Source organism: Cariama cristata, unplaced genomic scaffold (assembly GCF_000690535.1).
Source record: "Cariama cristata isolate BGI_N322 unplaced genomic scaffold, ASM69053v1 scaffold9306, whole genome shotgun sequence".
Classification (NCBI taxonomy): Eukaryota; Metazoa; Chordata; class Aves; order Cariamiformes; family Cariamidae; genus Cariama; species Cariama cristata.
In genome coordinates this window covers 9947-25250 of record NW_009623792.1, presented here as the reverse complement: position 1 = coordinate 25250, position 15304 = coordinate 9947, and the positions used below count along the sequence as shown (strand labels likewise).

General features: G+C 49.2%; 1 protein-coding gene across 1 annotated transcript in view; it reads right to left on the bottom strand.

Annotated features, from left to right (window-relative positions):
• BIN3 (bridging integrator 3) overlaps nt 1–15304 on the bottom strand; it is a gene marked incomplete at both ends in the record, with an annotated part of 24058 nt that overhangs the window by 8412 nt on the left and 342 nt on the right. The window contains 4 exons of the mRNA XM_009702901.1: nt 3376–3416; nt 3755–3891; nt 7840–7901; nt 8520–8560. Of these exons, the coding sequence (XP_009701203.1) occupies nt 3376–3416; nt 3755–3891; nt 7840–7901; nt 8520–8560 (281 nt within the window). The remainder of the gene's footprint in view (nt 1–3375; nt 3417–3754; nt 3892–7839; nt 7902–8519; nt 8561–15304) is intronic.

Genomic DNA, 15304 nt, shown 5'->3' with positions numbered 1-15304 from the left:
GCAGGAGCAGGACCATGCTCCGAGCCAAGGGGATGGGACCGTGCTCGGGTGACCACGACATCCCGATGCTCGGGGAAGTTCAGACACCTAGAGTTTGTTAAATCAAGACTGAAAAAGCGGCTCCCAACGCGAAACGCGTTAAAACCCGTGAATCTCCAAACCACCTGGCTTATTTAAGCTGCTCCCTTCCTTAAATGCCGACACAATATGCAATACTACGACGACGGTACACAGTCTATCACCGATCCAGTCGATGTCCCTCGCTGCTCACCCAAGCCACAGTGAAGAACTGGAAAGGTGAAGTAAAAACCAGTTGGTTTTTCTCCTCTCTTGCCCCAAATCTGGGGTGAATTTACACAGGCATCTCCCAAAGAGGAGAGCGGATCCCTCCTGACCTTCCCCAGCCACCCCAGCTCCTTGCCCACCCCACACGCCGAAATATGCGCTGTTCTCACTAAAACCTTCCTCCTTCCCTGAGGTTAAATGAGTGTTTTACCAGCCGAGGGCTTCTTGGGGCTCAAAAAGCAAAACTCTGAATAACCCTCTGAATCCCCAGAAGCAGAAGGATTTAAACAATACGAGCCATCGCCTCTAAATCTACTACTGCTTTCTTCTACGTGGTTTAACAAATTCTCCAATAGTTGTCTGAAACCTACCATCCCTGCACAACTGAAGGGAGATTTTACTGCACATGTGCCTCTGATTACAATATATAACCACTAATGATCATTGCCTGGATTACACTTATCTCTTTCTTTGGCTAATAAACTATAAAAGACCACCAGTGAAGATGTAATAAAGTGCAGCTGTTGTAGCAAAAGCCTTTTTCTAGGTCAAAGCGAGTTTGGGAGAGGCTCGGGAGGACCGTCTCTGCGAGGGGAAGCAATACCTAACTGGAAATAAGAAGAGCTCCTCAAGGCAGCTTTCATTAATCTGAAACTTTTATCCTAGAAACATTTATCTGCCAGCAGGACAAGGGGAGGTGCAAGCTCTGCATTTCTCTCCTGCATCTCATTAGACTCAAAATGGACCCTTGGGCTCCTTAGAAATGTTCCTGGCTGCACGACTCGGCCATGCACGTACCTACGCTCGTGGAGAGTCAGAAAAAGGGAATGAAAGGAACATTTATTTTTTTTTTTTTTGCTCGGCGTGGAGTTGCAGCCTTTCCGAGCATGAAACATAAGCTGTTTAAGAGCACGCAGCAACTGTTTGCAGGTGCCAAAGGGCAGGAAGGGGGAAAAAAAATACCGTATTCAAGTCCAATGGAAATTTAGGAAGTTCGAGAGAATTGCCAAGACTGGAAAGCAGCCAGGACGCTGAAGTAAACACCCTTACATTGAACTAAGGACTGGACAGATAACCGGCGAGTTGAGCGTTATTACACCTTGTGAGATGAAACCTCCCAGCGAAAGCGCTTGCACCAAGGAGGAACAAACCAACTGCCCCCGTATCCCGCAAGACTCCATCATTCGCCCAAGATTTCCCTACGGCAGGAATAATATAACGTGATCTTGCACAGCTGCCTCAAACCCAAAGCAAGAGGGGGAAAAAAGGGGTCTCTCCCCTTCTGTACCATTTGTGCTACGGCAGCATCTAGAGCATCCCGAGCCAAACGCTGCACAAATGCAGAATAAGACATCGGCGATGTGGAAATGGCTTTATTGCTTTGAATTAATGGCCTCATACACTGCCCAGGGTTTAAAATACACGGAAAGGTTTGCAGGGAAAGGTATTCTCTTTCATTTCATCAACTAACACAAGTTGGGGGGGAAAAAAAAACGAACAAAAACATGAAGATCTCAGAGACAGAGGCCCTTCTTCCAATTTTAACAGAATGCTGGAAGTTAATGTATCTTTCATGAGGACAATCTAGATAATAAGCAACACAATTCCACAGCACAAGCCGGGGATTTATTTTTTCTCTTTCTTTCTTCCTTCCTTCCTTCTTTTTTTTTTTCCTAAATAATCAAGAATTTCTGGTTGTGGATAGACGACCGAGGTAAAACTTGAGTCACCAAATAACCCCCGGATAGAAACACACTGTAACCTCTTGCGCTAAGCAGCATATGAGATTGTACTTTCAGATTTGGGCAGAAACAACAACTTCAAAAAAAGAAACAAAACACCCTGTGTCAAACCTAAACCAAAATTGTTATTCAGCAATTTGCAACACTTACTGTCATATTAAAGTAATTTTATTTTATTTTCGCTCGCTTGCTCTGTTCTTGTAACAAAACAGCAAATCTCCGGATTTCAGAAGACATTTGGTATAGCAACTGAAGCACTCCTTAAATGTTTAGGGGGTACAGCCCGTGACACCGGTAATGGCTGCTAACGCCGGTGGAAATTGTGCAGACAGAGGGGAACGGCGCCAGATGAGACCTTGGTGACAAAATTGCGGCGATGCCGAGGCATGACTGAGGCATGACACACCGTACGGCACCACTCAGCAAGGAATGGGGGAAAACAGGGAAAACTGCTACCAGAACAATGCTGTAACAGCTCCGGCTCTCGCTCTCTGATAAGGATTTCTTTCCAAGCCGTGCAATCTGTGGATGGGCACGGTTTGGAGCGAGGTCTGGCTCCGGCACGTTCCCTGTCACCTCTCCTCCCGGTGACTCTGCCATGGGCTCCCCTCCACACCGGGCCCTCAGACCACGCATGGACCGAAGCTTTTCCTGCAGAGGTTTGCAAGACTTTCTCCAGGGTCTGAGACATCCCGTCCTGGATCAGCTACCAGCCGGGGACGGGGGAAGCCGGTGTTTTTCCGTCCGTACTTCCCACCTGCTCACTGTCTAGCTACGATGGCTCTGTAACATCTCTTTCTTTCCTGCGTGGATCTATTATTTATAAACAAGAACGAACTTTTACTAAAAGCAAGCTTCTACTTTTTTATTTAGAAAACTTCCAAAGGAAAGAAATTTTTGTTCAAACAAGCAAGCGCTCACCAACCCGGGCTGGATGTCACTGACCATGCCTGCTGTCCACAGGGGAGCTCCCCAGTTGATTTTAATCCTTCAGCTGGAGCAAAGGGTTGGTAGTAACCACCACATAAACGGAGAGAGGTTGAATGCTTTAATGCATTCAGTATTACTCATCTCGGGTCTTCTTTGAAGCACAGATGAAGGCATCTGGCAGGCTAAGACACAAGAGGTCTTCACCCTTGCCACAGAACAAGAGTCCGGACTCAGCTACACCATCCCACCTCTCCATGCCCCAGCTGTAAAGCAAGGAGGATGGCATTTTGTGAACTATTACCTCTTCAGGAAAGGCTGATTTTTAACCTGACAGCATCTCTTTTGATGATACGCATCCCTGAAGTACACGGTTATGACAAACACTCGATATGGCTCATAAGACAATGTTGGTACTTACTTTTTCAAAGGCTCTATGACTGTCTTTTGGATCTGATTCACCTGTTGAAAGCAAAAGGGATGATTGTATGTCAGGCTTGTTGAAAAGGCCTGTTTGCACAACGATACGTGTTTGCACAGTGCCTACCGTAGCATGATGTGGGCTTCTGAGCACAGCCACAATGCCCTTTAACCAAAAAACCAGCAAAATTCTCCCATGCGCTCAAGATGAGCTGAAATCCCCAGTACAATCAGAATCAGAAGAAGAGTGAGATTACAGAGAAACTCATGCGGGAAGCGTCTTGGAGATGATGCCAAAAAGGGAAGGAGGATCTGTCTGGAAGGGCGAGATACCAACAGCACACCCTGGTCTCCCCTTCTTCAGCCAAACCCATATTCACCTTCTCCTGGTTGAAAGAGTCCATCCTCTTCATCGCTGTGTCGAAGGCCGTGACCATCTCCAGAAAGCTGGGCTCCTGTTCACACAGGGGATTAGACAGCAGGTCCGAAGAGATTTTGACAGCCGACTTGGACATGGCTGTGGGCAACAGGAGCATGCAAAGGAAAGCAGAGAGGGTCATGTCTCAGCGGTTGCCTGGTGGGACAGCTACACAAGCCCCCATTGCCAGGGCTGGCACCTGCATCTGCAAAGGGTGACCGTGGGCAAAAATTGGGGACTTTGGCCACCGAGGTGGGGTTTAGCACAACTTTCCAGGGAGATATTTACTGGTGGTTGAGAGAAAAGAAAGAGCGAGCCACCAATTCATTCACGTAAACACCCAGAGAACTGTTTTTACATAAGTTAAGTCTGAACCACTCCGATGTACGCCTTGCGATGTTGCCAGAAATAATACCAGACTAACAAAAGCACTGTTCTCTTAAAAAAATGTAGATGGGCTTTTTATACGTCTTTTCTCGACAGACTATTAAGTGTCACTCTCAGTCTCACTACAGCTCTTCCACAATGAGAAAAATCACAGTCCATTAAGCCTTTCAAATGGCTTTACAGAAATATATATTTGAAGTGGATTTAGTGCTGGTGGAAAGGGACCAGACTGACAGGACTGGAAGACGAGGTTTCTCTTTTACTCTTAAAATAGGCACTAGACAAGCAGCAGAGACACAAGCTGGCTAAGCACTTTCCCTCAGTGAGCCGAAATTTTCTGCCCGTGGAGACCGACTCCACGAGCCAGGGGAAAATGCAAAGGCTGAAGTCTCTTCAGCCCCCAGGACTGCCACCAAGAACTCCAGAAACACCAGGTCACAGTCCGATGGGCTTCAGTTCCTGTCCCGCTGAGCACTTCTGCTCCTTTTCCATCAGCCACATCTCTCTTCCTATCCAAACACTTGGGTCTTCAAAGGGAAAATTAAATCCCTATGAAAGGACCACTACAAAAGAGCAAGAAAACAGCTAAGGTATAGAATGGAAAAAAAGATTAATAAAAAGGCAAGCATCAATATAAACGTGAATAAAGAAGGGGAAAAAAAAAAAAAGTCACGGGTACTAAAAAAAAAATAAATGTTCTTTTCGTCAGCACTGTTGCTGGAAGTTATTCCAGTTGAAGATCAGAAAGCCAGATGCTTGAGCCGTGCTACAGATGAGCTTTGGAAAGACTCCTACTGTACTTGCTCAGATATTAAAAGTTAAAGTCATCTGAATAATGGGGCTTAAGATCATAAATCAAGGGGTTAAACATTCTGATTTAAAGGTTACACACAATTATACAGAGAGCTCAGAAGCTAAATAGCTGGGAAGCTCAGTGCAGAACGAGACGCTAACTACGGAATAACAAAGCTACCGTATCCGTCTATTATCCAAACATTAAGGGTTTAGGCATTTAAACCTTTAAACAGATGGGATATAATCCATATGTGTGACCACATCTGAAGAAGGATTTGTGCCAAAACGGGACGGAGTTAAGAATGGCAGAACTCCTTCAGCTGGAAGAAAAATTAGTTTCCCTTCATAGGGAGAGGACTGAAAGCGTACCGTAGCGAGGGGAGCTGCTGCGAGCAGCGGCGTCACGCTGGGAGGCCAGAACCCGGGGTTTTTCAGGCACGTTCAGCGAGATTTTGGGTCAGGCACTTTCCCCGGCATCCCTGACCTCACCTGTACGGCTCTGAAGCTCTGCAGTCCCCGAGGCAGCTTTGCAGACCCCGGCACACGCTGTGTCCCCACTCAAACTCAACGGGTCCATCGCTGACATGGGAGAGGAGAGGAGGGGAGAGGAGAGCATCGCCTGCCCCTTGGGGTCTGTACTGCACTTTGCTCATAAAGCGCGCGGGACACGACTCCAAATAAAGGAAGCGATTTTAGAGAGCCCAATGTTTGTTTGAATCACAATCAAAATAGTGGAGAACGGCCAGGCACACTCCAGAGGGCAAAACTGAGCCACGGTGATCCAGTGGGTTACCTGCATCTCATTTCAAAGGGAGAGCTTTTGTTTCCAATTAAAGAACATCCTCCTGCTCCTTAAGATCATATTTTGTTTGGGAGGAGGGTGAGGAACGGGGTGAATGATCTTTAGCCACAGTACAGAGAGCGCTGCTAATAACCCGTGCCCTGTTCCCAGCCATGCTGCTGCAGCTGGCAGGGCAGCGGCCGAGCCTCGCAGGAACATTTTCAGGCAGACGGAGGAATTGGTCTTGTTCTGAGCTGAGTCTTTTTTGGCAGAAGGAGACTTGAGCCACCAGGTCCAGTTTGTTAGGGAGTGTTTGCAGGCAGTGAATAATCAACCCCCTCGGCACAGAGGTACAGTGGAAGAAATAAGACACTCGGGAGGACACAACAACGCTGATAGACTGCCATCCTCCTCGGATACGGGGGCTGGATGTTGGCTGAGCAAGCACAGCTATCTCCTCTCGGCAACGGGCACTGCCAGGTGAGGAAAGCAGTCCTCAGCGCTCGATCAGATCTACCTCCTTGTCCTTCACCCATCCCTCACCAGACCACATCCAAAATCTTTCCTTACACTCATGATTTCATGCCTTTAAATGAGAAATCAGATCTTACTGGATCTGGCCAAGGCTCATTTGTGACTCTGCCATGTAGCAGAACGGAAAAAGAAAGTCCTCCCACAGCTCCTCTGGGACTTGAAATGCTCCATATAAACAACGCCCACTGCAAGGGAGGGGAGGGGAATCCTTAACAAGGAAAAACTTACCATGGATCCCTGACAGTGACCAGAGTCCCCAGAAAGGGCAGTTTTCACCCTGGAAAGGAGTCCTGGCAGCACCGGCTACTGCTGCCTCTCCCACCGCTCTCCCTGTGCAAGCACTGTACTGGGAAGGCTGGGAGAGCGCGGGCAAGAGCCGGGATCCGCGTTTATGTCTGGCAATATCCGAGCGCGCACACACACACACAAACACAGGTGAGAGCCTGTATCACAGGAAGCCCCAAATTCGCCAGTCCTCCCGCTGGCAAAGCGCCTGGTGGGGCTCCTGCCCACTCCCCTGCCCCTCTGTGAACCAAACTCCCACGAGCCCAGTGTTGGACCAGTTCAGCCCACACCTGTTTGCACTGGTGCATCTGCCTTGGCTCCAGAGTTGTGGGGGCCCAGTACAAATAGGGACTACTCCAAACCACATGCTGAGAAAAGCCATCTGTGTTTAAAACAGCTCTTTGCCGCATGTTTCTGCAGGCTGCCCTGTTCGGTTCAATAACCGGCATCCACCAAATCCACTTCTCCCAGCTCCCCTCCACCAGCTCGCTCCATCTCCTCGCTCCCATCTCCGTTTAAAGCCCGTGCCACGCAGCGTGGTCACAGTGGTTTCCTACTAAAGAAGCTATGAACGGAGCGGGCAGGGGCTGCCGTGCCTTGGGACAAGATACCTGCAGGGCAGATGTCACCCCGCGAAGGCAGCTGCGTCGGTACACGGAGAGATGACTTGTTTATCGCTTCCGACATCGCCCACTGCCACGAGGTCAAGCCAACGCAAGCAGCCACCAAGGGAAACGAGCAGGGTTATTCTTGAACGAGAGCTGCTAGGTCAGCAGTTCATACGTGAAACACGTACAGCGACGTCTACGTGGTGCTCTGCTGACCCCCTCAAAGCCTCGGCCCACCCTCCTTTGGCCTCAGATAGCATAAGACGCCCTCATCTGAAGTAGGTGAAGATGTATTGCTCGACACAATAGGCTCAGCTGGAGACTGTTCCTGCCTGTCTAATGTGAGAACTGGAATAATTACTCCTATTTTTCGGTTGCAGAAACTGAGGCAAAGAAAACAAGGCGACTTGTCCAAGGCCACACAGCAAGCCGCAGCTCAAGAGATCGGGACTAAGCCCATAACATACTTTTTGTTCCCTTGGTTGAGATACTGCTCGGCAGCCCTCATGCAGATGGCCTTGTAACTAAGCAAACTGAGTGGGACTGAGATCTAGATTTGTTTTCCAGACTTGTCACAGATTACTCATGTGATCTTGAGAAAGTCACTTCATCTCTTTGTGGCCAAGTTCACAGTCTATGTATCCTACAGTCACATACCCAAGTCTGCATCTGTGCTTTTCTTCATATCCTTCTGAAGTTTTTTGGTCTGATCTTCCAATCTGAAAGATGGGAGAACAAGGCAAAGTCTGAATCTTGGAAAGAAACAAACCGAAGAGTATCGTACGTGCAACAAATCATTTACGGGCTGAATATGCTGGCTTCTGTTGTGAGTTAAAAATATCCAGGCAAGGCTCTACAAAGTTCAGTGCTGCTCAACCTTTTCTGGTTCTTTTCAGATGGTTTTCAACCTTTTCAAGTCGGTGATCTCTTAGTCAAAGTCACATATTTTCTTAAGTCCTCACACTCACCACAAATGGTAAAGCCAAATGCTTCCAGATGATAAGTGTGAGCTTATGTGACACAGTCAGTATGGTAAAGCCAATATTTGTCCTCAGAGGTGTTGAGCTGTTCAGTGACCCCAGAGTTTTCTGGCAATTTTATACTCTTTACTTTAGAGCTGCCATAATCTGCAAACCTCAACCCCACCGCAAATACTTCTTAGGACACCTTTGAACACCCAGCCACCAGAGAAACTCTGAAGAATTAGAAATTACAGGGCAGCGAGTGATTTGCTGGGAAGAGCATAACTGGCTAAAATTTCCTGGGAAGATGCAATAAGAGGGCACAACAGAGAAGTATGCTACTGTTCCTGTTTTACCAGTGTGGTTGATACTTACTGCTGAAGCTTTCCATATTCCCTTTCAAAGTCTCTCTCCACCTGTGGAAAGAAGAGATGGAAATCAGCTCCAAGGTACTGTGGCAGAGCCTGGAGTGGCAACTACCCATGCAGGGAAACCTGTCCTCAGGAAATGCCTACGTGAACCCAGGGAAGCAGAAGCTCCAGCTATAAGGGGAGTTACGCTTCAAAAGTAAATGAAGTCTTGGGATTTTTTTTTTTTTTTTCCTTCAGACTCCCTTAGAGCAAAAGACACCGCCACCAACTGCGTCAGCTCATTCCAAGGATGTGCTCCAGCATGGGAATTGGAAGCTGACAGAGTAAATGGGAATGCCTTAAAAGCAGAGAGATCACAACTTAGCAAGCACTGACACAGGCGCCCACAACTCAGCTCGGTGCCAGCCGGGGGACGAGCCCGCTTTCTCTTCCAGAGGCACGATGGTCCCAGAAGCTGAGAGGAGCCGCTGCAAAGGACCCCCGCAGTGGGTCTGCCCATGGCTGGCTGCCAGACCCCCACCCAGCCGCTCCATCCTTCCCCATCCTCAACAAGATGGGTTTTCTCCCCTCAAACCCCTCAAGCCATGACTGAGCCCTCCAGTCTCCGTATTATTCATCCCCTCCACACGTTCCTTATTCCTACAACGCCAACCTCCGATGAAATGCTTCAGCTGGAGCAGCGGCCCGTGCGGACTGCGACACCTCGCAAAGGGAGGAGAAACCTGCGCTGGCGAAGAGCGCAGAGCTAAAGAACAGCCTTCTCCCGATGCTACATCAATGACTGCTTCCTCCTACTTGCTATCTGGCAGCAAATCTCCAGCGATACAAGATATTTTAAGGAACTTTCCTTCCATGCTGACTGTTTCAACACACACTTAAACATTCATTCCACACCTCGTCGACCAAATAAGCAAATGGATTTCAATTGACCAGCCAAGAGTAAATACATGCGCTTTTGTTGTCATGGGATCAAAACTGGGTTCATTTGTGTTGTCAAGCTACCATGCTATTAAGGAAATGCTAAGTGTTGCAAGCAGCCAGGACTAGAAGGATCCAAAGGTTTGTTCCAAATCTTCATGCTGTCCTCGGGATTTCAAAACCAGGCTTGGTGCAACGGCATTATGTGAAACCAGAACACTTATTAGGGACATTTGCTTTTCGATCAAAATTGCTATTAAAAGACCAGCATTTTACGACGGAGCTCAGTAATCCCAGTTTTCCTGAAACTCTCTTTTCTAAATATCTTTTTTCCTCTGCACTTTCAGATACACCCAAACTCCGCAGCGACGCGACCAGCCCGATCCGAAGGCAGCCGGTGACCGGCGCGGCGAGCATGCCGAGTTTCAGCCCCATCCCCAATGGACAGCTGTCCACACCATCAGCTCCCACCATCCGGGGGATGCATGCTGGCTCTCCCTGTCGATGAAAAACCTCCACCGAGCTCCAACTCCCTTTCGTGCTGCTAAAAATGGTCGCTGGAGAACAGGCATGGAGCAGTGTGGGGGCAGCTCACACGACTTCTGCCTGGTTCACAGTTCTGCAGAAATCCGCAGCAGCTGGTGCCTGGAGGTCAGGTAACCAGCACATAGTAAAAATCACCCTCGATTTCTATGGCTGTTCCGGCTGCTAAAATAACCAGGGAGTATTGCACTCTATTTATATGCCTTATGTGTGAATTGTTTTGGTTGCAAACCAGGGAGGGTCGGGCATGACTCAAAAATCTGTCCTTTGGAGGCTAGTGGTATCCTTCCCCGGGCATGGAGCTCCAGCCCTCTCCACGTTTGGGAGGCTCTTCTTTGTGTCTGCTCAGGAATCGGTTCCTCCAAGAACCAGAGGTTTTGGCCATGAAATGAAACTACCTGCAAAGATTCACGGCGTCTGCCCCTTTCTTTTTGCTGCTCGATTCCCCCACTACTCCGCAATGAGCGGAGATGAGCAAAAGGCATCGTCGCCTAATGGATACGAAGGCAGGCAAAACGTCCCCACCCTGTGACCCTCCGGGTGATGTGAACCCCCCAAATCTTCCAGGGCTTCCAAGCTTCCCCAAAACACCCAACCCAGTTTGCCTGTGTGCTTTTTACATGCGATGGAGGTGAATTTACAAGGCGGCACTTCAGCTGCCCGGCCTGACTCACATCTCCAGTGCCATCTACGCGGAGACAGCTGCCCAAAGATTGCTCTTCTTTTTCACGCCCACAATAGCAACTGGTTACCAGTCATCACAGTCTGCAGGCTGAGGTAGCCCTCCCAGTCATCGCTGCTCTCATTTGCATCGCAGAAACCCCGATATATGACACAAGGAGCCAGAAGCAGGGCCCCTCATGCAGTAGACAGAGAAGATCTGCTCTCACGTGCTCCCACCGTGTAGATTTACAGGCGGCAACGACCGGCGGATCAGAGGCGTGCAAGGAGGACGAGCTGAGAGCAAGCCGAGTACATTTTGCAGAGTACACAGTAATTCCCGCTCCCAGTAGCTATCATCAATGGCCACACGTACCCGACACTTACAGCAAAAGGCTATGGATAGGATTATCACATTAAGAGTAACGAGAACAAGAAGTACAGGCAAGAAAATTACAATATCCTGAAGGGAAGTTTCCATGATATTTAAATAATCCCACTTCTCTGCAGCCTCTTTCTGAAAACTCAAAATCAAACCGTGTTTCTGTATTGAACGTTTTTTCTTCTAGGCATACGGGCTAAGTTAATGCAAGACTGCTCGTCTCTAGGTTTTTATTTAAATCTACATAAAGAACGACGAGTTCTTAAAAGCATGGAAATAAAACTACGTCCTTCTTTTTCACCCAGTTATTTTTGTTTGCCAACACTGGGTCTTCCACCTGCGATAACATCCCTCCTGCTTTAAGGGCAATATCATAATCGACACCGTGGTTACAAGGCAACGAAGCAAGACCAAAGCCAACACTACAAAGAGATGGAAATAAGGGACTGTGATGAACCTTCCTTATTCCCCTGAGGTTAATTTCTTTTCCTGGAGGAGGAGGACTAGCTGATTTCTACATGTTCCAGTGGTCTCAGCCTCTTCGCGGGTCTTGGGAAAAAGAGGAAAGCGTATGCTTCCTCCTCCCTCCTCTCCAAAAAAAAAAAAAAAAAAAAAGAAAGAAACCCATATAATTAGGCCAAAATTCTGCCGTAACCTGGAACTTCTGCTGAGCTTTTGCCATCCCATCAAGCAAGAGGAGATTCAAGGTGGGTGAATGTTCGCTCCGCGTCCGACAGCGGAGCCCTGAGCCAAAGCCACGCTGCAGAGCGCACCGTGTGTCTGGGGCTTCGCCACCCCGCAAGCTCTCCAAAGCCCCATCTAGCAAGAAAGCTTCCAAGAAAGGCTGCTTAGGTGGCACACTGAAAGGGAAAAAGAATACACCTCTGAACCGCAGAGATCGGTTACGTCCCGCTGAAGACTGAAGGAAGAAAGTGAAAATGAGTACAATTATTTAACTGGCGTCACTTGATTTCACCCCACCGTTTCTGTGACATTTACTCCGTTATTTTGGGATTTCCAGCTTGCTGCTGGAGCCCAATGGAAAGGCGCTGACGGCCGGCAGCTGCAGTGGAATCCTCCTGCTCATGGAGCTCCTCCGTCCGACATCCCTGGGGAAGGCAAGAGCTGCTGGGATGAGTCAAGGTTGGCAGGCGTGCGGGCCCACAGCTCAGGTCTCCGCTCCCTTCCAAGCTGACTCACCCAAGGTTAGCCAGCGAGGAGGAGGAAGGCGAGCCATCTGAGTCAGCCCAGGCCACAGCACTGCCGAGGGAGGGAGAAAGGGGTAAAACCCGGGTGGATGTGAAGGGGCTGCGCGCTGCGTTGCCCCATCCCAAGAGCCGGCTGACTCCCCCAGCTGCCGACCTGGCTCCGTGCCCCGCGGGGATGCATGGCCGGTTCTTCTTCCCGGCTACCTGCCGGTTCGGATAACCCAAGCTCCGGTGAAGAGCAGGGTACAACCTCGGGGTGACGCAGATGAACTTCAGCAAGCTGGAGCTGCAAGAGAGCTCGGAAGACAACTACAGCTCCAGTTCCAGCGTAACCTCTGCTCGGACCGAAGCTGTCCTGGGGGAGGGAAGAACCTCTCTGCCGTAAGAGGCTTCATCGCTGCATCGGATTTGAGCAATAAACATTCTGCAGAGAGATATAATTCTAACAGGTTTAACTCCTATCACTGGGCATTAGTTTAATTGGGCTGTGCTACTGTGTCCTCTGCGGCTCTGCTGACAGCAGGTCCTCTCTGCGCATTAGATCCTCCCACCCGGCTCCTGGCCTCTCGGCAAGCCCGGTGACAGCTGCACTTTTCAGGGGAGAGGAGGGGAGAGATTATGCTGTCTGGAATTGGATTTGCCCAGGTTAAGGTGGAAACAAAGCAGAGGCATGTCTGGGGGGTGGGAGATCACTTCAGTTCACCAGCCGATATTTTCGACGGGGGTTTCCTTCTACCTGAAGAGCTAAACTGTGCCTGACACCATGCCCTTCTTCAAAGGATCAGAAGCGAGTGGGCATAGGGAGTCATGACTAACTCCCTCTGCAGCCTAGGCAAATTGCTCTTCAGTACTACTGTCGGCCTAGATTTGACACCAGCCCAGCATCGTTTCATCAAGAAAAGAAAAAAGGCTCGCTGGCAAGCTAAGCCTCTCTCGGCAAAACAATTCTTCCCTCTCCTGCGTTCAAGTTACATGCCTCATGGAGAGCCAAATAAGTTAGATCCTAATAAATGCTTTTTTTTTTTCTTTTTTTTTCCCCCTTCCCCCCTCCTCTTTTGTGGTCCAATCTCTGTGAGTGGGAGATCCTCTACCCACAACCACTTCCCTTCTGATCGGCTTGGGATGCAGCCCTGGAGATGCCACACCTTCCCACTTCCTGCAGCGGGCTCCAGAGCCCAACATCTGGAATATCACAGACCTCGGCTGCTACCGCTGTTCCCAAAAGCCCGCACAGATGGAGTATCTCAGCCTGCAACTGGGAGGTAAAGTTGGGGGCCTCGAGCTCGCTGAAGCTACAAAGCAGCCCCATCGCTTCCACACCACGACGCTGAACGTCTCGCTCCCAGGGGAGATCGGTGGTTTCCTGCCGTTTGTTCTTCTTTGAAGAGCTGCACTTTACACTTACTGTGAGGTTGCAAGGCTTTGGGCTTCCTGTTTTCTGCTTTCCACGTTATCTGCTGCCTGGAGAGTATCATCATCATCATCATCAACAACACACAGCAAGTGGAAGCCATTTAAAAATCGGCATCCAACTCTGAGCTACCGAGTCATTGACACAAAACCTTGTTGTTCTTCTTGGGGGAGCTGAGGAAGAGGAGGAAGGAAGGAAGGAAGGAAAGGGAAAAGGCCTGGAAACACTCGCGTTGCTGAATGAACCTCTGCCTGACGGATATTCTGAGCTGTTCTATTTAATACACACACACACGCACATATATATATATATATATAAGCAATGCCTGCCAACTGCCTCAGAACAGCACATACCAGCAGCTCAGGGGAAGGCAAGCTCTCAAAGGTGCAACCGTTCATCTGCGTGGAGCCCAAGCTCCTGCCGCAGCTTGGGGACGGCCGATTTCAGCAATGGAGCACGGCACAGGGGAGACAAGGTCTCTCAGACAAACCTCCCGCAAGAGGAAACTCAGCAGGAGCAGAGGGTAATCAGCAAGCACTGGCAAGAGAAAAAAAACCTAGTCAACTTGGATGTGAGAACGGGTGGGATGGAGACATCCAAGAAAGCTGGCCAAGACACCCAGACCTGCAGAGCAGTTGGTTCTTGTGACAGCCTGGAAGGACACCGGTGTTGGAAACACCGGGAAAGAGGACCAGAAGCAAAATCTCGTGGAGCAAGGCAACGTGGGGTCTCCTAAAAAGGACGGGAATGGGTGTGAAGACCTGAGGCTGGTGGACCGCCGTTCCTGGGGGACCGCAGGCACCGGCACCTTTCACCGGCTGGTCGCCAGCCCCTGGCAAAAGGGCAGCTGAAGAGACGCAAAAACCATTGAGGGATTTTATCAGTCCTCGTCTTCCATCGCCTGCCTGGCTTAAATTTTATACTGACAGTTTGGAGCCGTTACAGACAGAAAATTGCTGCTCTACGGCAGCAGACAACTACCAAATCCTTTAAAATAAAACATGACAATCAAGCCATAAAGGGAGTGGTAGAATTAGCCCTCTGCCTCCAGGGGAAAATGTCATGTCCCAAGGAGAAACTGCCCCGTAAACACAAGTGCCCACGCATCCTGAGGAATTAGCCGTGATGAGTGTCCTAGAGAGGAAGGATCAGAGATGTTAGTCTGTTCAAGGGATTAGGTCACCAATGCCGTTATAAAGACAAGGTCTCCACCGCGCTTGCTGGCGGGGAACTTATTTTAGAGCATGTATGCAGGTTAGTTTTCAGGGACAGCTACTGTGAGGTCCCGCAGCTTTTCGGTTTTTTGGCACGGGACAAATGCAAAGACAATCTGCTTAAGAAGGGAAAATACCACAGCCAGCTGCAAGCAACAGCACTTGGGATAGGAGTCTCAAATACACGAGAATACAAAATGCTTTTTTAATTTGCTTTTAAAGCAAATGCTGTGCAGCACAAATTAATTCACGCCCGAGCACTAAGCATCTCAGCTTATAAGCCTTTCTTTGGAAACAGTTATATTCAGCGATCTGAACCACTCCTCCTCCTCCATCTGCTCAGAAAGGATGAACAAACAAGCCATTGCTGAAAGAAGGAAGGAAGGAAGGAAGCCCGTTCAGCCATCTCCGAGGAAAACTGTGCCAGACCAAAAGAGCTCTTCCCCTCACCAC